At 45.2% G+C, this 21,301-nt stretch overlaps 1 protein-coding gene across 3 annotated transcripts in view; it reads left to right on the top strand.

Moving 5' to 3' along the window:
• The window catches only part of LOC308127924 (vang-like protein 1), a 35,747-nt gene that overhangs the window by 6,899 nt on the left and 7,547 nt on the right, over positions 1-21,301 (top strand). For all 3 annotated transcript variants that reach the window (XM_080493345.1, XM_080493343.1, XM_080493344.1), the window contains exons 3-5: positions 5,913-6,045; positions 17,068-17,499; positions 17,896-18,071. In XM_080493345.1, the coding sequence (XP_080349471.1) occupies positions 5,913-6,045; positions 17,068-17,499; positions 17,896-18,071 (741 nt within the window). The remainder of the gene's footprint in view (positions 1-5,912; positions 6,046-17,067; positions 17,500-17,895; positions 18,072-21,301) is intronic.

Here is a 21,301-nt window from a genome sequence, read left to right as displayed (position 1 = left end):
GAGGAGACGAGGCCCCTCCTCGCCCCCCCCACGCCCCCCCGACTCGCTCGCCATATATCTCTTGCGCTGCTCCCTCCACTCACCGCCACCTGTTGCCGCTTCGGGGACTCGTCTCGTCCTCCGCCGTCTGATTCCCCCCTTCACTCCCTGCCTCTAAAACTCTCTTTATCTCTTTTTCCACCTCGCCGTATCATTTCTTGCCCTCGTGTGCCTGTCGCGGTATGAATGCAGCAGCTGCCCGCCGATCTCATTCCTTCTTGACCTCCACTCTGTGATCTCCTCCCCCTTCTTAAATGGATTCCTCTCACTCTCCGAGGATGGCTCGGCGCGGGCGTATCGCTCACATTCCCCGGGGCAGGAATGTGCCCTTGTGGCTCAAAGTTACACCGAGCAAAAGTGACCAGACTTTGATGGAGTGGGGGAGAGGTCAGCGCCTCCTCATACGCTTTCTGCCGTCTTTAAAATGAGTGACAGCGAATTGGAAAGGAGCATGTTGGCATCGCTGCCAGGCGCCTTTCTGCTCCTCTGCTCCGACCACCACTGTTGCCAAAAACCACAAGCTGGCCTCTAATTTCATACACAAAAAGCCAGATTGTTGCCTTTGAAGCCCCTCGCGTCCTCGGCTGAAGGTATTGGTTCACGCTGAGGGGTGCCGAGCAGGAGGAGCGCGTGCATTACACGCATACAAACAAACACACGCTATCCTGTGGTCGTGTTGGTATGTTGACGCACAACCTTGAGAGTCTTGAACGTAGCAGCAGAACGAAGCGGCTTGGCAGCAGAAGTTCAGGCTTTTTGTCTTTTCCCTCCTCCTGTGTGGAACAATCCTCAACCGGTGTCCAGGATTCTTCCAGAGAATCCTCCCTCGGTGCTGCAGCAGTGACGGGGTGGCAGAAACATGCTGATTGCATCCATTTCTTGTTCAGTCCCATTGGGCAGGATTGTAGATGTTCTGTCTGCAAAACTACAACATCTTAACAAGCACTTAGTCATTTCTCTTTGAAAATATTGCTCCACATGTCACAAAACACAATACCCGGCCCGTGAGTTCTTATTCAGATTTAAAGAAAAACTTTAAGCCTCTGCCACACTGCATTTTTGGACTTTTTTTACCGTTTTAATTTTTTAAACAGAAATTTCATCCTCATTTAGAAATGTTCTGCTGATTTGGCACAGATCCACTGATTGAGCTAAGAAAAAAAACTAAATAATAAATAGACACTTATCATTTTGAAAGAAATGTAATTTAATTTAATGTTGTTTTGAACAAGCTTCATCACAGATTCAGTCTATTTCTTTACCTTTCTCACAATGTTTCCCATCAATTACTGTTTTCTAGTGAAACCTTTTATAATTGCAGTACGTTGACGCACTCAAACATCCCTGCATGCAACTTCTATGCAGGTTTATCTTACTGAACAGTGTCAATAAACAGAAAGAACGACTACCAACACAGTCAAACTCGCGTCTATTGGAAACTGGGCCGACTGAACATTCCACGGGGAGAAACTTTTGCACATATTTTTATGGAGTAAAAAGATCGAATCATCACAGGATTTAATCATTTATTCACTTTCGTGTCCAGTTTAACTTGAGTTTAACAACAGTGAAGACTGTAGTTATAGGTGGTGTATTTTGTATTTGGCTAGAATTAGGTTACTTCTGTCGGGAAATAATTGCAGCTCTGATTTCTCTGTCTGGTTTTTTGGGGGCTAAGCCAGTTTATGTTCCCTCAGTTTGGATCTGAAAAGTTTCCCCAAAGCTTCTCTCACTCAATTTTTGAATATTTAAATGATTATTAAGTTGGAAATCTCACATTAGCAGCTGCTCATGTGGAAAATTGGTTCGTTCGATAGCTGTAAGTGCTAATTACAAGGCAGCACACCATCTCACACGAGGCTAAGTGAGTCCACTAAACCGAATCGTTCACAGTTACAGCACCGTTTAGGGTTTTTCTGGGTGTCTCGCCTCCAAAAAGTCACTGGGATGAAAGAATACTGTTGGGCTGCACAATATAACACAGATTTCTCTTCATCACAGGATCAACAACGTCCACCTCGCAAGAGACCGACTGAACTGTAATAAATGCAGATTTATTGCAGATCACATTGCACCGTTCAATATTATCACATAGCTTTAAAAACGCTGTGCAGTTTCTCCGAGCTTCAGGAAAATATTTCAAACATTGGATGAATCATCAAGCTGTCACATTTTAATCTCAGAAACTTCATTTTACAATCATGTGAGTGTTGGTTGTCTGTCCCATCGAGTATAGTGAAAGTAATCAAAGTAGTGTAAGAGTAGGTTTCTTGAATCCTGGCCCCCGCCCGTCCTCATTTGCATCATCACTGCTTGATGACCTTGCTGAGTGTGTGTCGTTTTCTTTCCTTGGCTTCCTGACGGCCCATTTGGCGAGTGTGGGCCTCCGGGCTCTGGTGCTTTGGCCGAGCTGTCTGCATTGAGACGCCGCGCCGTGTCACACAGGTGTGTGGGTAACCCCGAGCCAGCCTCCCAGAGCACAGATTGGTCCACTGACACCTTGGCTGTGCCACCCCGGTTGGCTGCGCTCGCTGCCTCCGTGTGAGGCGGAGAATGCGATCATGCTCATCCTCAGGTGTTTACAGACCCCCAACTGGCAGGACTCCACCCTGCCTCGCCAGGCTTCTCCGCTCTCATAAAGCTCTTCCACCGCTTTACTCGCGTCCTCGTGGCTCCAAAAAGCCAGAGCCATTTCAGGGATCCACGCTGGAAGTCAAATTCCATTAATCAAATCATAGCACAGCACGCTGCTGGAATAGTGAGGAGCCGGCTGCATGCTAATGAGGCAGGAAGGGGATGTGGGAAGGGGGGAGGAAGGTGGAGGAGTGTGTGCATGTGTTGGGAGAGAGGTTTCCACACGACGCGTACGCCCCACAAGCTAGCTGAAGGGGGAATGAGAAAACAGGCCGGGGGAGCGCTGGCAAAGACAAAGACCAATCTGTTCAAAGCTCTCAAACACTCCCAGGCTGCCCACAGGTTCACTGGCTCACCTCTGCATTTCCCGTCTGCAGGCACAATTGCTCATTTCAAAACACCCATTGTTCACAGTTTTGGTCGTCGCACTCACACAAGCTTTGCACTTGTCTCTCACACTCACTTGTAGTCCCGCCGGTGCTTTCAGAGTCACATTTTCTTTGTTGTTGACTCCAGCAGGACTTTGTTTGTTGGGCTTTAACAGTGAGTTTCCGTCTGTTGGTCTCCCCACGAGGCGTTCAGGTGCAGTGTTATAGCGCCCGTCACCCACAGAATCCTCTCCTGAGGGAGTTTTAGCTGTTTTATTCACATTTAAAGAATCATAACATTATCAGCTTGTCATTGAGCGTTCTTATGTTTGAGCGTACAGAATCCAGGTATAGTAATGAAAGCAGGCCTCCATACTATGAAAGTACCAGGAGCATAAAACATAAAATTTAAATTGAGATTGGACACTACTTGGAGAGATTCTGATGATATAGTTCTCTTGTTTGTTTGGGATGAATTATGAGACTGTCATTATGTCCTATCACCATGTTGTTAGATGCCACTTTATGTGGAAAATCACATTTTCTCACATGAATGAAAGGAAAAGTCAGTTTTATTCAGGTTCAGGCTTTGACACAGGAAAACACACTCTGACAGTGACAATTGAAATACGTCCTGATAAATACACTGAGCATCCAGTAGAATCTGAAATACATTTTCTCCCTTTTAACCACCACTCTTCTGTAACCGATACCTTTTCCCAGAGCTGCTTTTTATTCCTATAAAGACTTTGAAGTCAGAGCGACGCTGCTGCTCCTCCCTGTTCCCTCGCCCGCGACGCTCCTCCCCAATTAATAATTGTAATCAGTGCCAGTGTTTGACTGATGATCTCTCCCGCTGGAATAACCATCACCGCAGTCATGGTGATGACTGTGATAATATTTAAAGCAATAATGAGAGCCATAATATATTTAAACGTTCCAATCTCCGGGATTTATTTGATAAGAACATGTCAGTGGGTGAAACCTACTCTCCCCTTCTCAACCGTGAGTCTCTCATGGTTTTCTGTGGGAAATCAAGTTCATGGTTTAAAGGAAATCCAAGAATAGAGGCGGAAAGCGGCCCGGTTAACACCCTTTAATCACAACACTCGGATCCAGAGCGACTCCGTTACGCCGTTACGTTTCCACGGCTGTCAATCACGCCGTTTCCTCCGTCAGCCGCACAGCCAGGATTTCCTCCACATTACAGTTATGAATTGTTATTGTGCGAGAGTGGCGTTTAAGGGTCACTTGTTCTGGGTTTGTCCTTTATAGTTTACTTTAGAGCTGTAATTTATGGGCCCTGGCTCCTATTCAGCTGTGACAGGCTTTCATTATGTTTATAGTGTGACCGTAAAGAGCTGCTTGAATTGTGTTTTTATATGAACAAGCCATCAAACAGCTGGATTTCTCTTCACTCTTTGCACAATCTCTCTTGGATCTCTCACAAACGCCACATTCCTCAACATTTACTGTGTTTTATCTACAAGTTCACATGGTCAATGGACTTCTCTTATGCAGCATGTGAGTTTTAATTTGTCTCTGAAACAAAAAGAAAAATGAGTGAATTGGCGCTGCCACTTCCAGCTCGTTGTTTTAGTTTTCTTGGGCATTTGCCAAATCACTGCAAGGGTTTCATGGACGTGTTTCTATGGACAAGTAGAACTAAACTAAGATGTCATGACGTTTTAATGGAGAGCAGCATTTAAAAAAACACTCCTGCACTGTGGAAATGTGATTCGTCACACTTGTTTTCCAGCGTTGCTCAACCAGAAAGAGTAATTACCATGAAACAATAGGATTACCGATGACAGGAATCTCAATTAGTATTGAGGAGGACAAAGACAGCAGCATTGAAGTGAAGCCCACTGAAAAATAATTACACCTCATCCATACTGTTTATCATTGGCTATCTGTGAAGAAACGGTGCTGCCGAGAGATTAAATGTGAGTTTTGTCTATTTCTTGTTATTAGAAATCTGCATTGTGCTGAAACTACAACAACACACATGTATACTGGTCCAAGATGTGAGCTGCCTGAGGGGAAAGGAGGCAGATGAGGGATTAGGTGAGGCTGTTGAGCTTTTCTCTGGTAATGGAGCTGCGGAGTGGGCACCGCGCCATGTGGCCATGGCGACGCTGGGCGACTCCCACCGTTCACACGACGCTCAGGATTAGAGCTGCGAGAGCAGACGGTCAGTCCGTCTGATGGAGCTCGTATGCTGCAGCTTCTGGAGGATGAAGAGCGGCGGGATGGATGCGGGGCAGAGTTCACTCTGGAAAACCATAAAGCCATCGGTTGGCATTGTTTTTATACACTTTATAGGCTAAGCCTCATCCATTGCCTTTTGTCTTTAAGCTTTAATTGCTGTAAGAAATACATAAAGTCATTACCAAACGCGGAAAATAACATGTCCAGACTGACCTGAAGGTTAAGGCAACATGTATGTCTGAATCAATATCTGTGCTGACTTACTGCTATATTAGCACGCCATCGTGACATTTCAAGTCTACTCGCTCTGGTCTCAGAGAAGAAAACAAACTGAGGCACTGCTTACCAGGTCGTATCTTTAGAACAGCTTTCATGCTTCAAGTATCACGATCAGATGTTGTTTTATCAAGATTTTTCTTTTCTTCTTTCGTTTTTCTTCTGATTTCTAGAAAACCCATGTCTTTATATATACTTATATTTCAAATTAAATATTTGTGAAGGTATCATTTCTTTGAATTTAAAAGAATATTATAAAGGGGCCTTCAGAAACTTTATAGAGAGCTGTTTGTGTTGTCGCACAGCGACTTTGCAAAACTCTCAGAAGCGTTTGCAAACCTCCTCGCAGTGATTAACTTTGAACAACTTGGCTGTGTTTTCCAGTGAACGAACTCGGGATCGGGATCGACACAAGTCACGAAGCAAAGACAGCCGCTCAGAAAAGTCTGTAACCATCAACACGCCGCCTGCAGAGCCGCTGCTGGGAGACTCTTCTGTCCGAGGCGAGCAGGTCCAGGTAGGACCCAGAACAAACACGGCCACATTGCTATGACAAACACAATGCAGAGCTCTGATAGGCTCTTTTCACATGTTGCTGCATGGATATCTCGCTCTCTGCTGGTCAGATTCACGGAGGATTTGGAGCGCCAGAGATTAAACAGCAACTAGCTGAAATGAGCTGGAATGATATTTGTGTTTATCAGCCGAGGCCGGGGCAGACCATCTGGTGCTTAAGGGCCGGTCCACTTTTGGCGAGCTCTTCTACGTCACTTTCAGGAAGCGTGCTGGTGACAAATATCCGTAGCAGGACGAGGACGCAGCCGGCTGATTCTCTGGACAGTGAAACTTTTTAGTCGGAGTCAGGTTCTGCTTTTCACGAGGGCGGCCGGTCACTGAATGATTTGTGGCGAAGCAGGGTGGGAGGCGGCTTCAGCTGACCCCTGCATGGTGGATCAGGCCAAACCAAAACAGCAGCTTAGGTAGTTTTGACTGTGGCTTCGAATACATTCACTCCCCTTCAGAAACCACGCCGCTATGGACTCCTGCAAGTGCCAACTGTGGATTATGTAATGGAGTACTCCTTACAAGAGAAATACGAGGTAGGAAACCATGAAAACGCGGCATAATGACTCCGATTGTACCTTCTTGTTGCTGACAGATGTTAGATTTCAGCTGGATTTGGATTAAAGGCTGATGGAGGGAAGATGATCAGATAGCGTTAAGTTCACTGGGCTGCTTCGCTGCATGTCAAGACGTGAAACTGCAGGTAACACTTAATGGATTACAATTACTGGAACAACAACTCCAGTGAAAGAACAAGAGGACCAGACAATCTGTTTTAGTCACTTTTTGTGGGATTGTTGTGCCAGAATATAATCAGCTTATTTGCTCCATAAATAAAGTATTACACTATATTCAAGGGTTAATCCTGAATCAACAATAAGCCAATACGTCTGCAACCGAAAGTGAAAACAGATTATTATTTTAATTTTTCAAAGGATGCAGCTGGTTCTGTTTTAGTTGCAGAGAACGTAGTTCTGCTGGACGTTGATGTTTAATGTTGAGTGAGTCTGTGAAAAAACTGTTCCCCACTTTCTATTCTTTCCATTCACAGACAGGAGAAAAGGAAAGAAACTGTAAGAAATATACCTGAAACAAAACAGGACATTGCTGTTTGTAAATGGTCGATTTGACCCATTTCTGTTTATATTGGTCTTCTAGTCAAACAGTATAAGTGAGGGAACTACAGTATATTCAGCCTCTGTTGTAGTGTTATGAAGTCCAGTCTGTCCCACATTCTAGTTATGGCTTTCTTCACCAAAATACACTCTCTGATTAGTCAGACTATCTTACATCCCTCTTTGCTTTTTCAATGATTGTTTTACCTCCATGTCTCCAGATCTGCTATTCAGATCTTCAGTTTTACTCTTCTCAGCCTTTATTTCAAACACTCATTTGAAACTCGGCTGATAGTTTCAGGACTCAAACCACAACCCAGAATAAGTTCATATTGTCGTCTGTGAGAACTTCAACGACATCAGTGACATCTGGTTTTGTGGTTTGAAGTTGAAAACAAACAGAGCCCAGATGATATTGACGGTGTGTAATCTGTGAGGTCGGCCTCTTTACTTTGTCTGCTGGTGTACCAAGTCTTTCATCGGTCGGACGCACTCACGTTATAATTCAGGCACTTCAACACTCTGAGTGTTTGGCTGATTGAAAGAGAACAATGACAGACACACAAACTTGATCCAACCCTTGCTGTCATTTCCTGACCTACTTGTCTCTCTAATAGTCATGCTGAGCCTCGTTAGCAGAGGCAACGTATGTGTGATTTAGATTTTTTTTCTTCCCAGTCCTGCATGCTGTGTCTAATTTTATCACATGACAGGATTTTCCACACAGCACAGCTTTTCTTTGGTGTTTTGCTCTTCTCTGCCCCGTTCATCTCGTGGCCTGCAGCGCTGCTGCTGACGGCACGGAGAGCGTTTGGCTTGACTTTGCCTAATCTGGGCTACAAACTCTACTGAGAGCGAGGCTGAGCACAAATCCGTATGTGTCTGTGTGTGTGTGTGTGTGTGTGTGTGTGTGTGCGTGCTCAGGTCTGGCAGCTGCCATACGCTTGTGGATCTTTTTTTTTTTTTACGAGCCTGTGTCGGTCTCTTATTGAGCAACGACACCAGCGCAGGTTCCGTCCAAAGCTCCAGGCTGCACTCTGATGTGTGGCGAAACAAACTGAAATGCATCATGAGGCATTCAGGGACGCCTGTATGTTTCAGTCACCCTCCTCTGCACTCTTTCTCAGCCTTGGTGGTAATGTCTGGGACTGTCACCTGGACTGACACGTTAGTAGACACACACTCAATCATATAGGTAATTGGACCACACACTCTTAGAAGCCGCGCTCTTTCTAGTTTCCACTGTGGGCCAGTCAGGTGGAGTCGCTGCTGTTTATGTGTTTGCTTTGCTGGCTGCACTCGTCTTGCTGCTTCCAGAGATCAGGCAGACTCAGACAGGAAACAGTCAACTACAGTTTGGCTCAGAAGGCACTTCAACCTGTCTGAGCTGCGCGGCTGGCATGTGAACCTAATTTATTTAAACGCCTCTTGGCATTCTCACACCATCATGACATCCAAGCGGTACACTGGGAGAAACTTTTCTCACTATTTAAAATTTGTGTTTTGGGTATTTTGGAAATCTGACAAAATGTAAAAACAACTCCATTTAAAATAGCAGCAGTCTGAAATGAGCTCTTCGTACATCTTCCAGTGATTAGCTGTATTTTGACCTGATGCTGTTTATCCACATTGTGATTTTAGTTTTATTCACTTGCACTTTCATTCATGCATTTCTACTCACTGATTATATGGATGGACAATCAGTAAGTAGAAATGCATGAACGAAAATACATATTGAGTCATCAGTTATCCTCAGTGACATTCTTGGACTGTAGAAAGAAGCTTGAGTCCCCGAACAAAACCCACACAGCCACAGAGACAACATGCAAACTCCACACAGAAAGGCCAACCTAGACTTTAACTGGGGACTTTGTGTGGTGAAAGTTCAGAAAGTGCTTGAAAAATGAAGTTAAATATGAGAAAACAAATGCATTATAGTGTGCTCTATAACTCTAACACAAATTGCAGTAAGATTGTGGAAAATTGATCTATTATTGTTAATTTTCTTAAGCATACGGCTCACTGAAAGGGTTTCTACCTACACTGAGGATGAAATCACTGACATTAAATACAATATTGAATTCAGTGAGTCTTCAGAGTATCACATTCCTCTTCTCCCCCTCCTTCTCTTTCCTCTCCAGACTCACCCACCCCTCCGATGTTTCACCTCTCTCTCACCCTCCCTGCAGCTCACTTCATTCAAACCAATTAAACTGAGCTGCTCTGTGATCTCAGGTGTTCACTACCTCGGTGTAGGGCAGGTAGCTGGACTCTGAGCCACGTCTGGCTGCTGAAAAGAGGCAGCGCTTTTGTACTTGTGTGTGTGTGTGTGAGGACCTCCTCTCTGTGGAGAGTACCGCCTGGCTCGCTGTTGTGTGAGACGGTCTCCCGCGGAGCTTCGCGGTTTTCCTTGTGTGTGTGTGTGTGTGTGTGTGTGTGTGTGTGTGTGTGTGTGTGTGTGTGTGTGTGTGTGTGTGTGTGTGTGTGTGTGTGTTTGTTTTTGTGTGCTTGTTGTGAGCCGCTTTTACGTCCAGACTGTGAGCTCTGTGGGTGGCCTCAGTAGGAACGCTTCCATCTACCAGAGCCGCAAGGTGTTTTCTTTTACAGAACAAGTGTTTGGTTTTTTTTTCCACCATTTTTTTCATGTCTCTATCAGGGATTTGACAGAGCATTGATACGACCAGTTTGCAACACGCTGGCCATTCACAATCACAGTGAGCAGTTAGCCTCAAAGACAGTGTGAGAGGATGCAGAAGTACCTAAAGAAGCTCTGCATTCATTCAGCTTATTGATTCTTGACATTAAATCAGCTTGTGTTAATGTATTTCCTTCATTTCCTCGTAAAGCACTTGTGTCTGAATAGTGCTATCTCAATTTTGTCCTACCATAATAAAAAAGAACCTTCAGAAAACTTGCAGTTTTTAAGTGAGATCAGCCAACGTTTGCCGTAAACACACACTTCACTTTAACGCACAGCCGGAATGCAGTGTGCATCAATTGGGTACTACGTATTCTGAGCGGTGGATGAATACACTTCTGGTGTGTCATTGAGTATTTCCCGCAGTCGGATAGCGTTTGTCACATTGATTGAAAAAAAAGAGAAACTGTGTGTGTGCATGCATGTGTGTGTGTTTGCACCGATGAACAAACTAACCTGTTAGATTTGGTTTGTCACTCTTTCTGTTTCTTTTTCGGGGAAATAAACAGAGCAGCCCCTGACTTATTTTTTAGTTTTTAGTTTTTTGGAGCCTGGTTTTGTTCCTCCACCATGAACACACATTAGGACACATGCAGTCGTGTGGCGACACCACAGTGCTCACTGGGTCAGAAGGAATAGACACAGAGTGGTGCTGAGGCAAGAAACGAGCAGAGAATGAGGAGGAGGGAGAGAAAGGATGCCCGGAGGGGGAAAGGGAGGGAGGGAGGAAGGAAGAGAGAGAGAGGAAGGAGGGAGAAGAGGGGCACACATGAAGAAGGATGGAGGAGGATGGCACTGCCACCTAATTGGTGTGTTTTTCATTTGTTTACTGTCGTCACTAGAATTAGATGTTTGTTCATCGTGCTTCTCCACTTCTTTTTTTTCTATTCTCCCTTCATCCATCAATCCCTTTATCCCGTCCTCCATCCCCGCTGCTGTCAGGATGGCCCATGTGATTGTCTCCTCCTCACCCCTCCTCCTCCTCACCCCCCTCTCGCGCTCCTCTCTCACTCTGCCTCACTCTCTGTCTTTCCCCATAAAACCCTTTACTTACATTATGTGGCAAGTGAGCGCACAGTCCCATACAATGCCTCCTGAGGCATGATGGGAGATATTTCTATATAAAGACAGATAAAGCGAGGGGCCGGGCTGCAGATCAGGAGGGAGTCAGGGAGGTCACACTCACTCTGGGATGGATCGGGAGGAGGGCGGCAGCGGCTGAGCTCAGACAGGACGTTCATCCCAGCCGGACTCCGGGTCTACTCCGTAGGGGGACGGGTTTTGTTCATCGCTGAGCGCCATGGAGGCAGCGGACGAGGTGCTGCAGGTGCTGGAGGTCTGTGAGACTCTGGAGGAGTTAAAGGAGTTGATTGTCACCACAGTGGAAGAAGATTCGAACACAGACTCTCCTGCAGTGGCGAGCTGTGGACCGACAACCAAATCCAGCCAGGTGAGACTGTCAGCTGACCTGTGCAGGACTGACGTGTGTGTGAGAGGTGACAATATTCACACCACACTTTTTATCAGTATTTCTGTGCACTACACGTGTGTGTGTGCATATTTTGTTGCATTATAGTTGTTTATGTACATTTCCAGTGATCAGTTCCATCATTCTACATATCTGTGCAACTTCTCACTAATAGTTACTCGACAGATCTGTGTATTTACATTGGGACACCGAGTTCTCTGGATCAGTCGACGTGTTTCACTCATATCTGTCTTCTCGACATTTCTGTGCGGAATCTCTTCAGCCAAACTGCAGTCTGCGTCTTTGCTCGACTGTCAATCTCCCATTGTCTCCAAGTTGCTCCTCCATCCTGAAAATTAGTCGAGGCGGCTTTTCTTTAACTGCTCACTGTCTTTGTCCTGACAGGTTCTTGGCGTCTGTGCACTTTGCACCGAGGAGGTTTTAAATGGCTGTGAGGAGCTCTTGGGGAATGCATGTTGCTATTTTGCACACACCTTGCCTCCCAGGAGTGGGTAGAGTGCTCTCGAGCTGAGCAGGGGGCTTTGTTTGCAACCCATTTAAAGCAAAACAAGAGAATACAGGCTTTTAGTGGACGTTTGATTTACTCAGAGAGACAATAGCTGTTATTTATACTCTGGTGGAGATACGAGGCAGAAAACTCTGTTGAGAGCTTGGTGAAGGCACGCGAAGTTACATCGCATGTTAGTGTGCTATATTTACCTGCACAGAACACACACTTTGTTCTCCCTGCATCATTTTAGTTGCCTGTTAACAAAAGGATTGCACAAACGAGTTTCACCCACAACTTGGAGCAGCTGAATCTGTCACGGGGTTTATCAACAGAAATCCCCTGGAGGCCTTTTGACTGAAGGCCCAGCAAGCAAGCTGAACGACGAGTGTGATGCAGATCTAATGTCTCTGGATGTGTTTAATGGATCATGTTGCAGCACTTAGTCTGAACACAGGCCAAGTTTTTATTTTACTCAAGGAAATACTGTGCTGGCCCATCCTGACTGAGCCGCATTCTTCCTGAGCTCTGTGATTGGACGCTTTAAACACAACCACATCTTCAGAGGGAACGTGATCTGGAGAGCAGCTGTGAGAGACGCTCAATTTCCTGCATGTTTCCTTTTGTTCCTTTAATTTCTTTTTTGTGTACTCTTAATGCTCTTTTAATTTTGGATTGTTATTTTTGGACTGTCCCAAGAATGTGGTGAAATGCTGCAAGAATGCATCCTGTCCTTCAAAAATCAATAAGATACTGTCATCTCGCTTGTCTACATTTATCTTTCTCGACTTTGGAAATCTCACTTTATTCATATTTAATAATATAAAAGTGAAATCTGCTTTGATTATTTCTCAATTTTCTTGGCTTTTTTCCCAATTCCACCATTAATTGTCTGAAACACTATGCGCTGGATTCAGAAAAAGACAAAAGAAACATTTAAAGTGGAACAAATATTGATGAGACACTAAGAGTCCTGTTAAAATTCTCTGCTTGGTTTTTGGTTGCTCTGTCAATGATGAATCCTGATTATGTGTATTTTTCTCCGTATGTTTAACCCTCTGAAGTTTTCTAAACTACAAGAAGTTAACGTTCATTCATTGATCCCTCCTGAGGGATCAACCCATCCTATCCACACACATCAAGAGGAGTGGTTCAGCATCCAGGGAGCTGGTGAAGGTCGAGGGTCTTCCTCAGGGTTTTTCAGTTCTCATACTGGTGATGCAGAGGATCATTGTCTTATCCTCCAAAGTGTGTTTCATCCCCAGAGTTGCTCATTTTGGCTTTACGGTTGTGAAACTGCCCCCGACTGAGGGATATTTTTACAGGTTAGGGTTTGGGGCTTAGGGAGTTAAGTTATTGTTGCACTGTAAATGGATGAAGCCTTGAGTTCTCCTCCTTCCTCCTTCCTCCTCTCCTCCTCTCCTCTCGTTCATGTAAATCACTGCAGATACTTTACAAGTGTGGACTTGACGGTTTAGTGTGACTTCACGACATCGGCAGAAGAATTTCACACATTGTCTTGTCGGCGCAGTAATCACATCTGGCTCTTGACACCCAGTGTACTTTCTCAACCTCTCCGGATCAATCCCTCTTCCTCTCTTTAATTGGCTGTCTTGTAGTAACCCCCCCCCCTCGCCCTCTCCCTCCTCCCTCTTTCACCTACTTCCATGTGATGAATGGCACCAGGCCTCCTGTGGGGCTGCTGGTACTGAACCAGATCAGCCTGCAGTGATTGGCTGATCCCGGGAGGAAATGTGGGTCACTATTGTTTATTTTTAGTCCGGCTGGCAGAGGGAGAGCCCAGGTACTGTCCTCAGGGTGAGATTGTCCGACCACAGAAAGGATCTCCAACCTCACAACTTCCCTTTGTGGTAGATTATAGTTTCTATATGTAATTGGTTGTTGCTCTTTCTGCTTTTATTTTAGTTTTGCATCGCTTTGCAGTTATTTATATTGTCTGTTTGAAGCTGTTTGTGTATATCTTAGATTGGTTTTTTTTTGGTCATTTTAAGGTTGTTTGATAAAGTTTTTAATGTCTAACTGTGGTCATTTTTAATAATTTTCCTTGTTTTGTATTTCACTGTAGCTATTTTTGACCCTGTTTTATTGTTTTTTGTGGTTTTATTCATGCATTTGTGGTTATTTTGTCTGTTTTTTTTTATTGTGTTTATATGTTGATCTATATCTCTTTTAGATGTGTGTGTGTTTTAGCCAAATTCCATTTATGAGCAGTAAAATCGTAACCAACTGTTTTTCCACTTGATCCTGCAGCTGATGAATCAGTTACTCACTGAGTCTTTAAAAGAGTCACATCTGGAGGCTGTTGTCAACGTGGGAGTTACATGGCTGAGTGTAAGAGTGTGATAATGCTGTGGATGAAGTCACTGAGCAGTGCGAGTGATTCAGGCTCTGAAACGGCGCCGGGGAGCGATGAGTTGATGAGTGTATCCTGGCCACGAGGCACGAGGAGCTGTGATTCATGTTTCCCCTGGGTGCTGTCGAGGTGTGTTGCGGTCAGAGAGCCACTCTCTCTTACACCTAATGCCTATTGATTTCCTCTCTCTCACACACACACACACACACACACACACACACACACACACACACACACTCCGTGCACACATGTCTTCATCAGAGGTCCGACCAGATGAAGACCTGAGTCTGTCAGCGGTTCGCTGTGCTTTGACAGGCACCTGAGTGTGCAGGCATGGCGAGCAGCAGCGGCGCCGGACGTTTTGGGATTCTCCTTGTTACCACAGCTTGTGGCCGCGCCGGACTTATCTCTGCTAATGCAAAGAGAAAATAATGAGTTTGGCTTGCTTCGCTTCTCCATCGGGGATAATTGCTCCGTGCGAATAAGGAGCCTGTTGCATAAGTCTCTGTGGAGAGGCTGAGGGCTCTTCAGTCCACCTCACTCATTATTAATGAAGTGCCTTTCACTGCTGCTCCACAAACAATCTCCACTCGATTGACCAAACTGAAACATGGTTATTAATGTTGGTCTGCCTGCATGTTGCATTAAAGATGCTCTACATCAACAGAGCTATTCCATCCACATCCTCACAAGCATCAGTTTTTTCGCAGTAATTTATGGATTACTGTAGTTGAATTGAAAGGAACAGATTTGTGGTGACTGCTTTGAAGAAATTTCCAGATTTATTTTCCGTCATAAAACAGTAAAAACCCACCGCTGCACGCTCTCTGACTCTTTGAACCTCGGTCATGCATTCCTCCACCTGGTTTTAGTGTTGCGGAGGCTGGTCAGCCTCCATGTTCTGCTCTCCCACAAAGTGACTGGGGTTATTTACGACAACACTGGCGGGTCAAAGGCTGACCGAACCCGAGACCGCTTGCGGTTGCTGGACCTCTTCAAAGAAGCCGGCTGTGAAAAGTCATACCAACAAGTCAACAGTTAACATGTCGTCTCCTGTGAATGATAGCAGTTCTGGAAATAGGAAGTGTGGCAGCGTGAAGGAATTAGTCGCATCTAGTGGTGGAGCTGCAGACTGCAGCTCTTCTGAGAGCCAAGGAGGAGCTACGGTGGCCACGAAAAACATGAACAGTCCCAAAATATAGAGCAATAATGTCAGAGGTGTTCCATTTGTAGATTCACTCGTCCATTTTAAACTTTGACGAAGGAGTGTTGGCCTTCATTTTATGTTGTTTGGACGAAACAAAGGTTCAACTGTATCTGTAAACAAAGGATGAGTCTGTATCGCGAAAGAGTAAAGGCACAAATACATACTGGTGACTTGGAAAAGGGTCTTCTTTACTCCTTCTGCTGTAAATTCTCTCCATAAAATGTGGCTCGTCTGGTCAATCAGATGATCATTGTGAGTTACCAGTTCTCCTTTCACATAAAACGGCCTCCTCTCAGTCTGGAGGAAGCTGAATAACTTCATTAGTTTTAGTCAATTTGTTGTTGTAAAAAAAAAAAGAAATAAGGGTTATAGTCCTTATTTTTTGCAGTTCAGTAAACGTGACGCAAAAAGACACTGACACATAAAAGTTGTGTTGTTTTAGATTTGAGAATGTTTTCAGGAGGTCGATTGGCGAGTATGTCTTACAGAATATAATCTATATTGTTCTATTGATCCAAGTCTATTTTTTACTTCTCAATCAAAATTATACGAACCAAGCCAAGATGTCTTTCACATCATTCACATATTACCGTTAAGTTTTTCACCTAAAAGCTGATTTTCTTGCACAGAGACAATTCCAGCACTTCCAGAAACTCCAAATATTTACTGTAACCAATGAACGGGGAAATATTTTCTTGTGGACAACAGCAGGTGCTGCCTCGCCTTGTGGTTTTAAATTAAAGATTAAATAAGCGCTCATATTACTGAGATGAAGGCACAGAAACAAAGACACATCTAAAATTAGCACACAGCAACTTCTTTGTGACAACCTGAGCACATTCCTGGATCCTCCCATTGTTTTGCTGCATCTGTGCTGTTTTAACCCCGAGGCCAGCGGGACATTTTCAGTCCCAGCTCCTCCTCCTCCTCCTCCTCCTCCTCCTCCTCCTCCTCACTCTACAGTATTTATAATGCATGCTCTGCTAGGCTAAAATGGGGCCAAAGGTATTGATATGATCCTGGAAAACCGGCTTGTCCATCATGTTCCATTTTGGTGAAAGTGTGTATCTTATGGCAGGCCATTATCTCGTTGTTTTTATATATATATATATATATATATATATATTATTTCTGCTATTATTTATTTCTGCTGGCATGGCAGCACTCAGCCGCTCTCGGGGCTACTGTAGCAGCTTGTTATGACTACCATGTAAAGAGTACTTATCTTTGTTGTTCTAGCAGCTCTGCTGCATCGCCGCTGACCTTTATTATCTGCGGATACAGTCGGACCCAGACGTCAGCATGTAACCCACTTGGCAGCTCGCTCTGTTTACTTTTGCCACATCCCCAGTTTTTGCTTCTTTCTTTCTCACGTGCTTGGAAATAACCTCTTGTGTAGATGTGTTGTTGTTTGAGGAGGGAAAAGGTCATTCAGTACAGAAACAAGGGCTACATGTTTATATCCAGATGGATGTTTCTTTACATTTTAAGTGTGAATAGTTTTCTTTAGTGATGACACAGTAGAGGCTTTAGGAATTGATCAGGGACTTAAATTACTTAAGAGATTGAACCTTAGCCTCTTTTGTCATTTCCTTGTTTTCTCAGGATGATAACTGGGGGGAGACCACGACGGCCGTCACAGGCACGTCGGAGCACAGCCTCTCCCAGGAGGACATCGTCCGCATCACCAAGGACCTGGAGGACAGCGTGGGGCTGGACTGCCGCCGCTACTTCACCCGTGCCCTGGCCGTGATCCTGGGCCTCCTGGTGTTCCTCACGCCGCTGGCCTTCCTGGTGCTGCCCCACCTGCTGTGGCCCGAGCGGCTGCAGAGCTGCGGGACAGCGTGCGAGGGCCTCTTCATCTCCGTGGCCTTCAAACTGCTCATACTGCTACTGGCCGTCTGGGCGCTCTTCTTCAGGCCGGCGCGAGCGGGACTCCCGCGGGTCTTTGTTTTCCGGGCCCTCCTGGCCGTGCTGGTCCTGCTCTTTGTTATCTCCTACTGGCTCTTTTACGGAGTCCGGATACTGGATTCACAGGTGACCTATAATTGTTGTCACTGCTCTAACTGTGAGCGCTCAGCGCTGCTAAAAATACACTTTAACACTGTTCCAGTGGCAGAAGCATGAGAGTTGTCACATGCAGTCACTTGAATTTTTAATGCTCTCTCAGCAGTAAAAAAAAATCGTAAACAGCCAAAAGGCAGATATTTGATTTTCCCAGCGCTGTGTGTTTGCTGTGAGTCATAATTTAAAGCCCCTCGCTGTACTTTGAAATGTGTCTAAATATTCATGTGCTCTACATGGAGTCCTACATGAGCCCAATCCCATGTTTTATCCCTGCAGGAGCCTCTTTCCTTGTGATTGCACATGTTTTCTGCATATTTCTGTGTATATCTGTTCTGGGAATGACAGACCCTTCGAAACTGATTGCAGGACGAGAACTATCAGGGCATCGTGCAGTACGCCGTGTCGCTGGTGGACGCTCTGCTCTTCATCCACTATCTGGCCATCGTGCTGCTGGAGCTTCGCCAGCTGCAGCCGTCCTTCTCCCTGTGCGTCACGCGCTCCACCGACGGCGAGACGCGGCACTACAACCTGGGACAGCTCAGGTGAGAAAACGGCTTTCACTCCCGTCAGCTCCAGTCATGCAACACGTGCAGTCATTGGTCTTCATTATATCAGAATAAGAAAGAAGGTTACAGATATAATGCTTTTCAGCTGATTCTTGGGTGGATTTATACGATTTAACTGTAAAGATGTTGAGGTCTTCATAAAATGAATCTATGGATCTCCTCATTCTTCCCAGTTTATCATGGATAGACAACATTGAAGCCAAAATGGCCTATTTTAGTTGCAAACACCACATAAAATGCATTAAAAAAGTTCAGTTCTTGGACATTTAATAAGCTTATGACGGGCAAAGTGAGTAAAACAGTTGACTACTTCATGACGAGTCTGAACTGAACTTAAATGGATTCCTATGATTTCCTTCAGATAACTAATATTGTGTATTTTCACTTCCACTAACTGAGCTTCCTTGGTGGATTTCAAGCCCCTTCAAACCTAAACAACATGCAGATTTCATATTTACATGTGTAAACATATTTCCTGGCTCAGAGGAACTCAGAGGAACCAAACATCCAGATGACCAGTGTGCATGACTTATAGAGAACTGAGGATGCAGAAAAGAGCTGAAAGGAGGGTTGTGCTTATAAGGGGAGCGGTATGAGAAGGTGGTGGGATGAACGGGAAGGAAAACAGAAGAGGGAGTGGGCGAGATGAAGGTAAAGGGGAAACACTGAAACTAGGACACCTCAAGTGAGAAGGAATTTGTTCGGGAGTGTCACGGGGAAAAACTGGGAAAAGGAGGGACGAGCCTGGAGGAAAACAGTGGTGATCATGTAAAGGAGGGAAGTTAAGTGTTGAGCCAGAGACGGAGGTGAAGAGAAGCACACTGACAAAGTGGTTGATGGGAAGAGAAAATGGTGCCAGGAGAAAAAGGCGAGGGTGGGGAAGACTTCAGAGAGGAAACTCCTCAGAAATAAAGCTGCAGACGGAGGGCGGAGTACAGAGGAGGTGCCCAGGAGACTGAAAGCTACAGGAGGGAGTGAAAGAGAGAATAGAGAAGGAGGAATTAATAGTTAATGTGAGGGAGGTGTTGAAGGATCATAAAATGTATGTGGGAATAGAAGAAAGGGAAGTCTGAGACTTCACCAGCAAGGTTTTTATGACCTTATCTTCTCTGAGGAGAAACATCCCATTTTTAGCCGAAGAGCTCGGCTCTCCTGTTGCCGTCTGGTTTGAAGCTGCAGCGGCCGCTGCCACAGACGCTTCTGCTGGTGGGTAAAGCAATAAAACCTGATGGATTCATGGTAGGGCCTCTTCTATGACAGGGCGGGTGAAACATGATCTTATTTCTGCTTTACAGCACAAGCTTTATATCTATCTCCAGATTTGCAGGTGGACAGTTTAAGAGACTTCAAACCTGCTCTCCATTCATGTTATTATTAATATTATTATTGTACTCAAATGTAAAAGCACAAGTTTTGTTCAAGTGTAAAATAATCACTACTGGCTTTATTTTGATATATTCCATCAAAACTAATGATAACAAGCAGGATTTAAGCACAGTTTAAGGGAAAAGTCTTATTTCTATTCAGTACTTTAGGGAAAAGTGAATATTCATCGCAGTGTACGAACCTCTGCAGATAAGCTTGCATTTGAGGAAACAGGTCAGAGTGTGTGTTTGTGTGCGTGTGTAATTGTGTGCTTGGTGTATTAGCAGGCTGCCTTGGGGGTGTTGTCCTTTGTAAGTGCTGCCATTCATCCCTGTTGGCCAGCAGCGGGCCCGGCCTCGCTCTGTTGTCCGTCTGTGACTGTAAACACACAGCTAATTAGAGCTCCCTGCAGACCGCCGTGCAGCATCTGGTCAGCTTCACGCACACATACGTACACACACATAGACTGTGTGTGTGTGTGTGTGTGTGTGTGTGTGTGTGTGTGTGTGTGTGTGTGTGGACATGTAGCCACAGACATGAGCAGAAGTGTGTGTTGTGTTTTCTCAGCCAGTCTCTCATGTATCTCTCCCATTAACAGGCGGCGGCTGCTGCTCACATTCCTGTTTTCTGGCATCCGTCCTGAGTCTTATCATAATGGCGACCCTGCCGGGGCCCCTGGGGGCCCCCGACGGCTTCTCTCTGTCTGCTCTGCCAATCTGAGGGCTGGACCAGCCTTGTTTGTCCTGTTGTTTGAGGGGACAAGTAGAATGTGGGAGACACTCCTCACAGCCTGGGTGAGCTGTGGAAAACCCAGACCACAACAAATAGAAAGGATTATCTTTTGCTGTTTCCATCATTGCATTTGATGCACGACACATCTAAACTTTTGAATTTGATCGTCTGTGGCAGGCAGAACATGTTGCCACATGGCTGAAGGTGAACCAGCTGCCACCCAGGATGGAGCAGGTTGGGAGAAGCAGTTGTGCTCATTAATATAAACTTCTACTTCCACCTTAAAGTTGTAGGTGTAGCGTGTCTGGATTTGTCTTAGTTGTGAGTCTGCAGTATCTAAAGCGAGCCCAGCTCTCTGGGGTGACCACTTCATGATTACAGTTATCTGTGTTTGTCCTTCTTTTCCTGCTCTGAGTTTACATTCTTATTGAGGCAGGCCGAGCTGAGAGCCTCGAATGGTTTCCTGTCATGTTTGCTTGGCTTAATAATTGATTGGAGCCGGGAAGAGCCGAGGACTGACTCAGCAATTCGGTCGGCGCTGAACAATGCTCCAGTCTGTGGTGGCTCTGAGTGCTGAATGTCAGAGAAAGGCTGTGTGGGTTATCACACTCCCCGCTGCACTTCTAGCGGAAACGAGCTCTGCCTCCGGTCTCCGGTCTTCAAATGATGTTTTAATCTGTATGTGTACAGATCGTATCATACTAGTACATGTTGATTTTCCTCCTCTGACAGCCGTTCACACAGTTTTGTTTTCAAGACACTCGCATGTCTATAAATATTCAACGTGCAACAGAATTATCACTCGTCTGTTTGAAGCTGACATGACGGCGTTTTGAAGCTGCATTCAAGTCTGTAATTTAAGGACTCAGTCTGCTCTTGTAATGTATACGTGGATTGTAAATTGAGCAATATAGACATTATTGGGGGGATCTTCATCATCGAGATGCCAGCTGCCCTTTTACGCCTTGTTCCTCTTTGTGGTCTTTGCTTAACATGTACCCAACCGTGAAACTTGTCTGTGTAATATTTCCACTCTTATGTGTGTGTGTGTGTACGTTCGTATTCGTGCTCGTGAATGTTTGTGTGTCATGTGCAGCCATAGCGATTGT

Source organism: Lipophrys pholis, assembly GCF_963383615.2.
Source record: "Lipophrys pholis genome assembly, chromosome: 23".
Lineage (NCBI taxonomy): Eukaryota > Metazoa > Chordata > Actinopteri > Blenniiformes > Blenniidae > Lipophrys > Lipophrys pholis.
The sequence above is the reverse complement of the archived record's forward strand: the minus strand, read 5'-3'. Positions and strand labels throughout refer to the sequence as shown.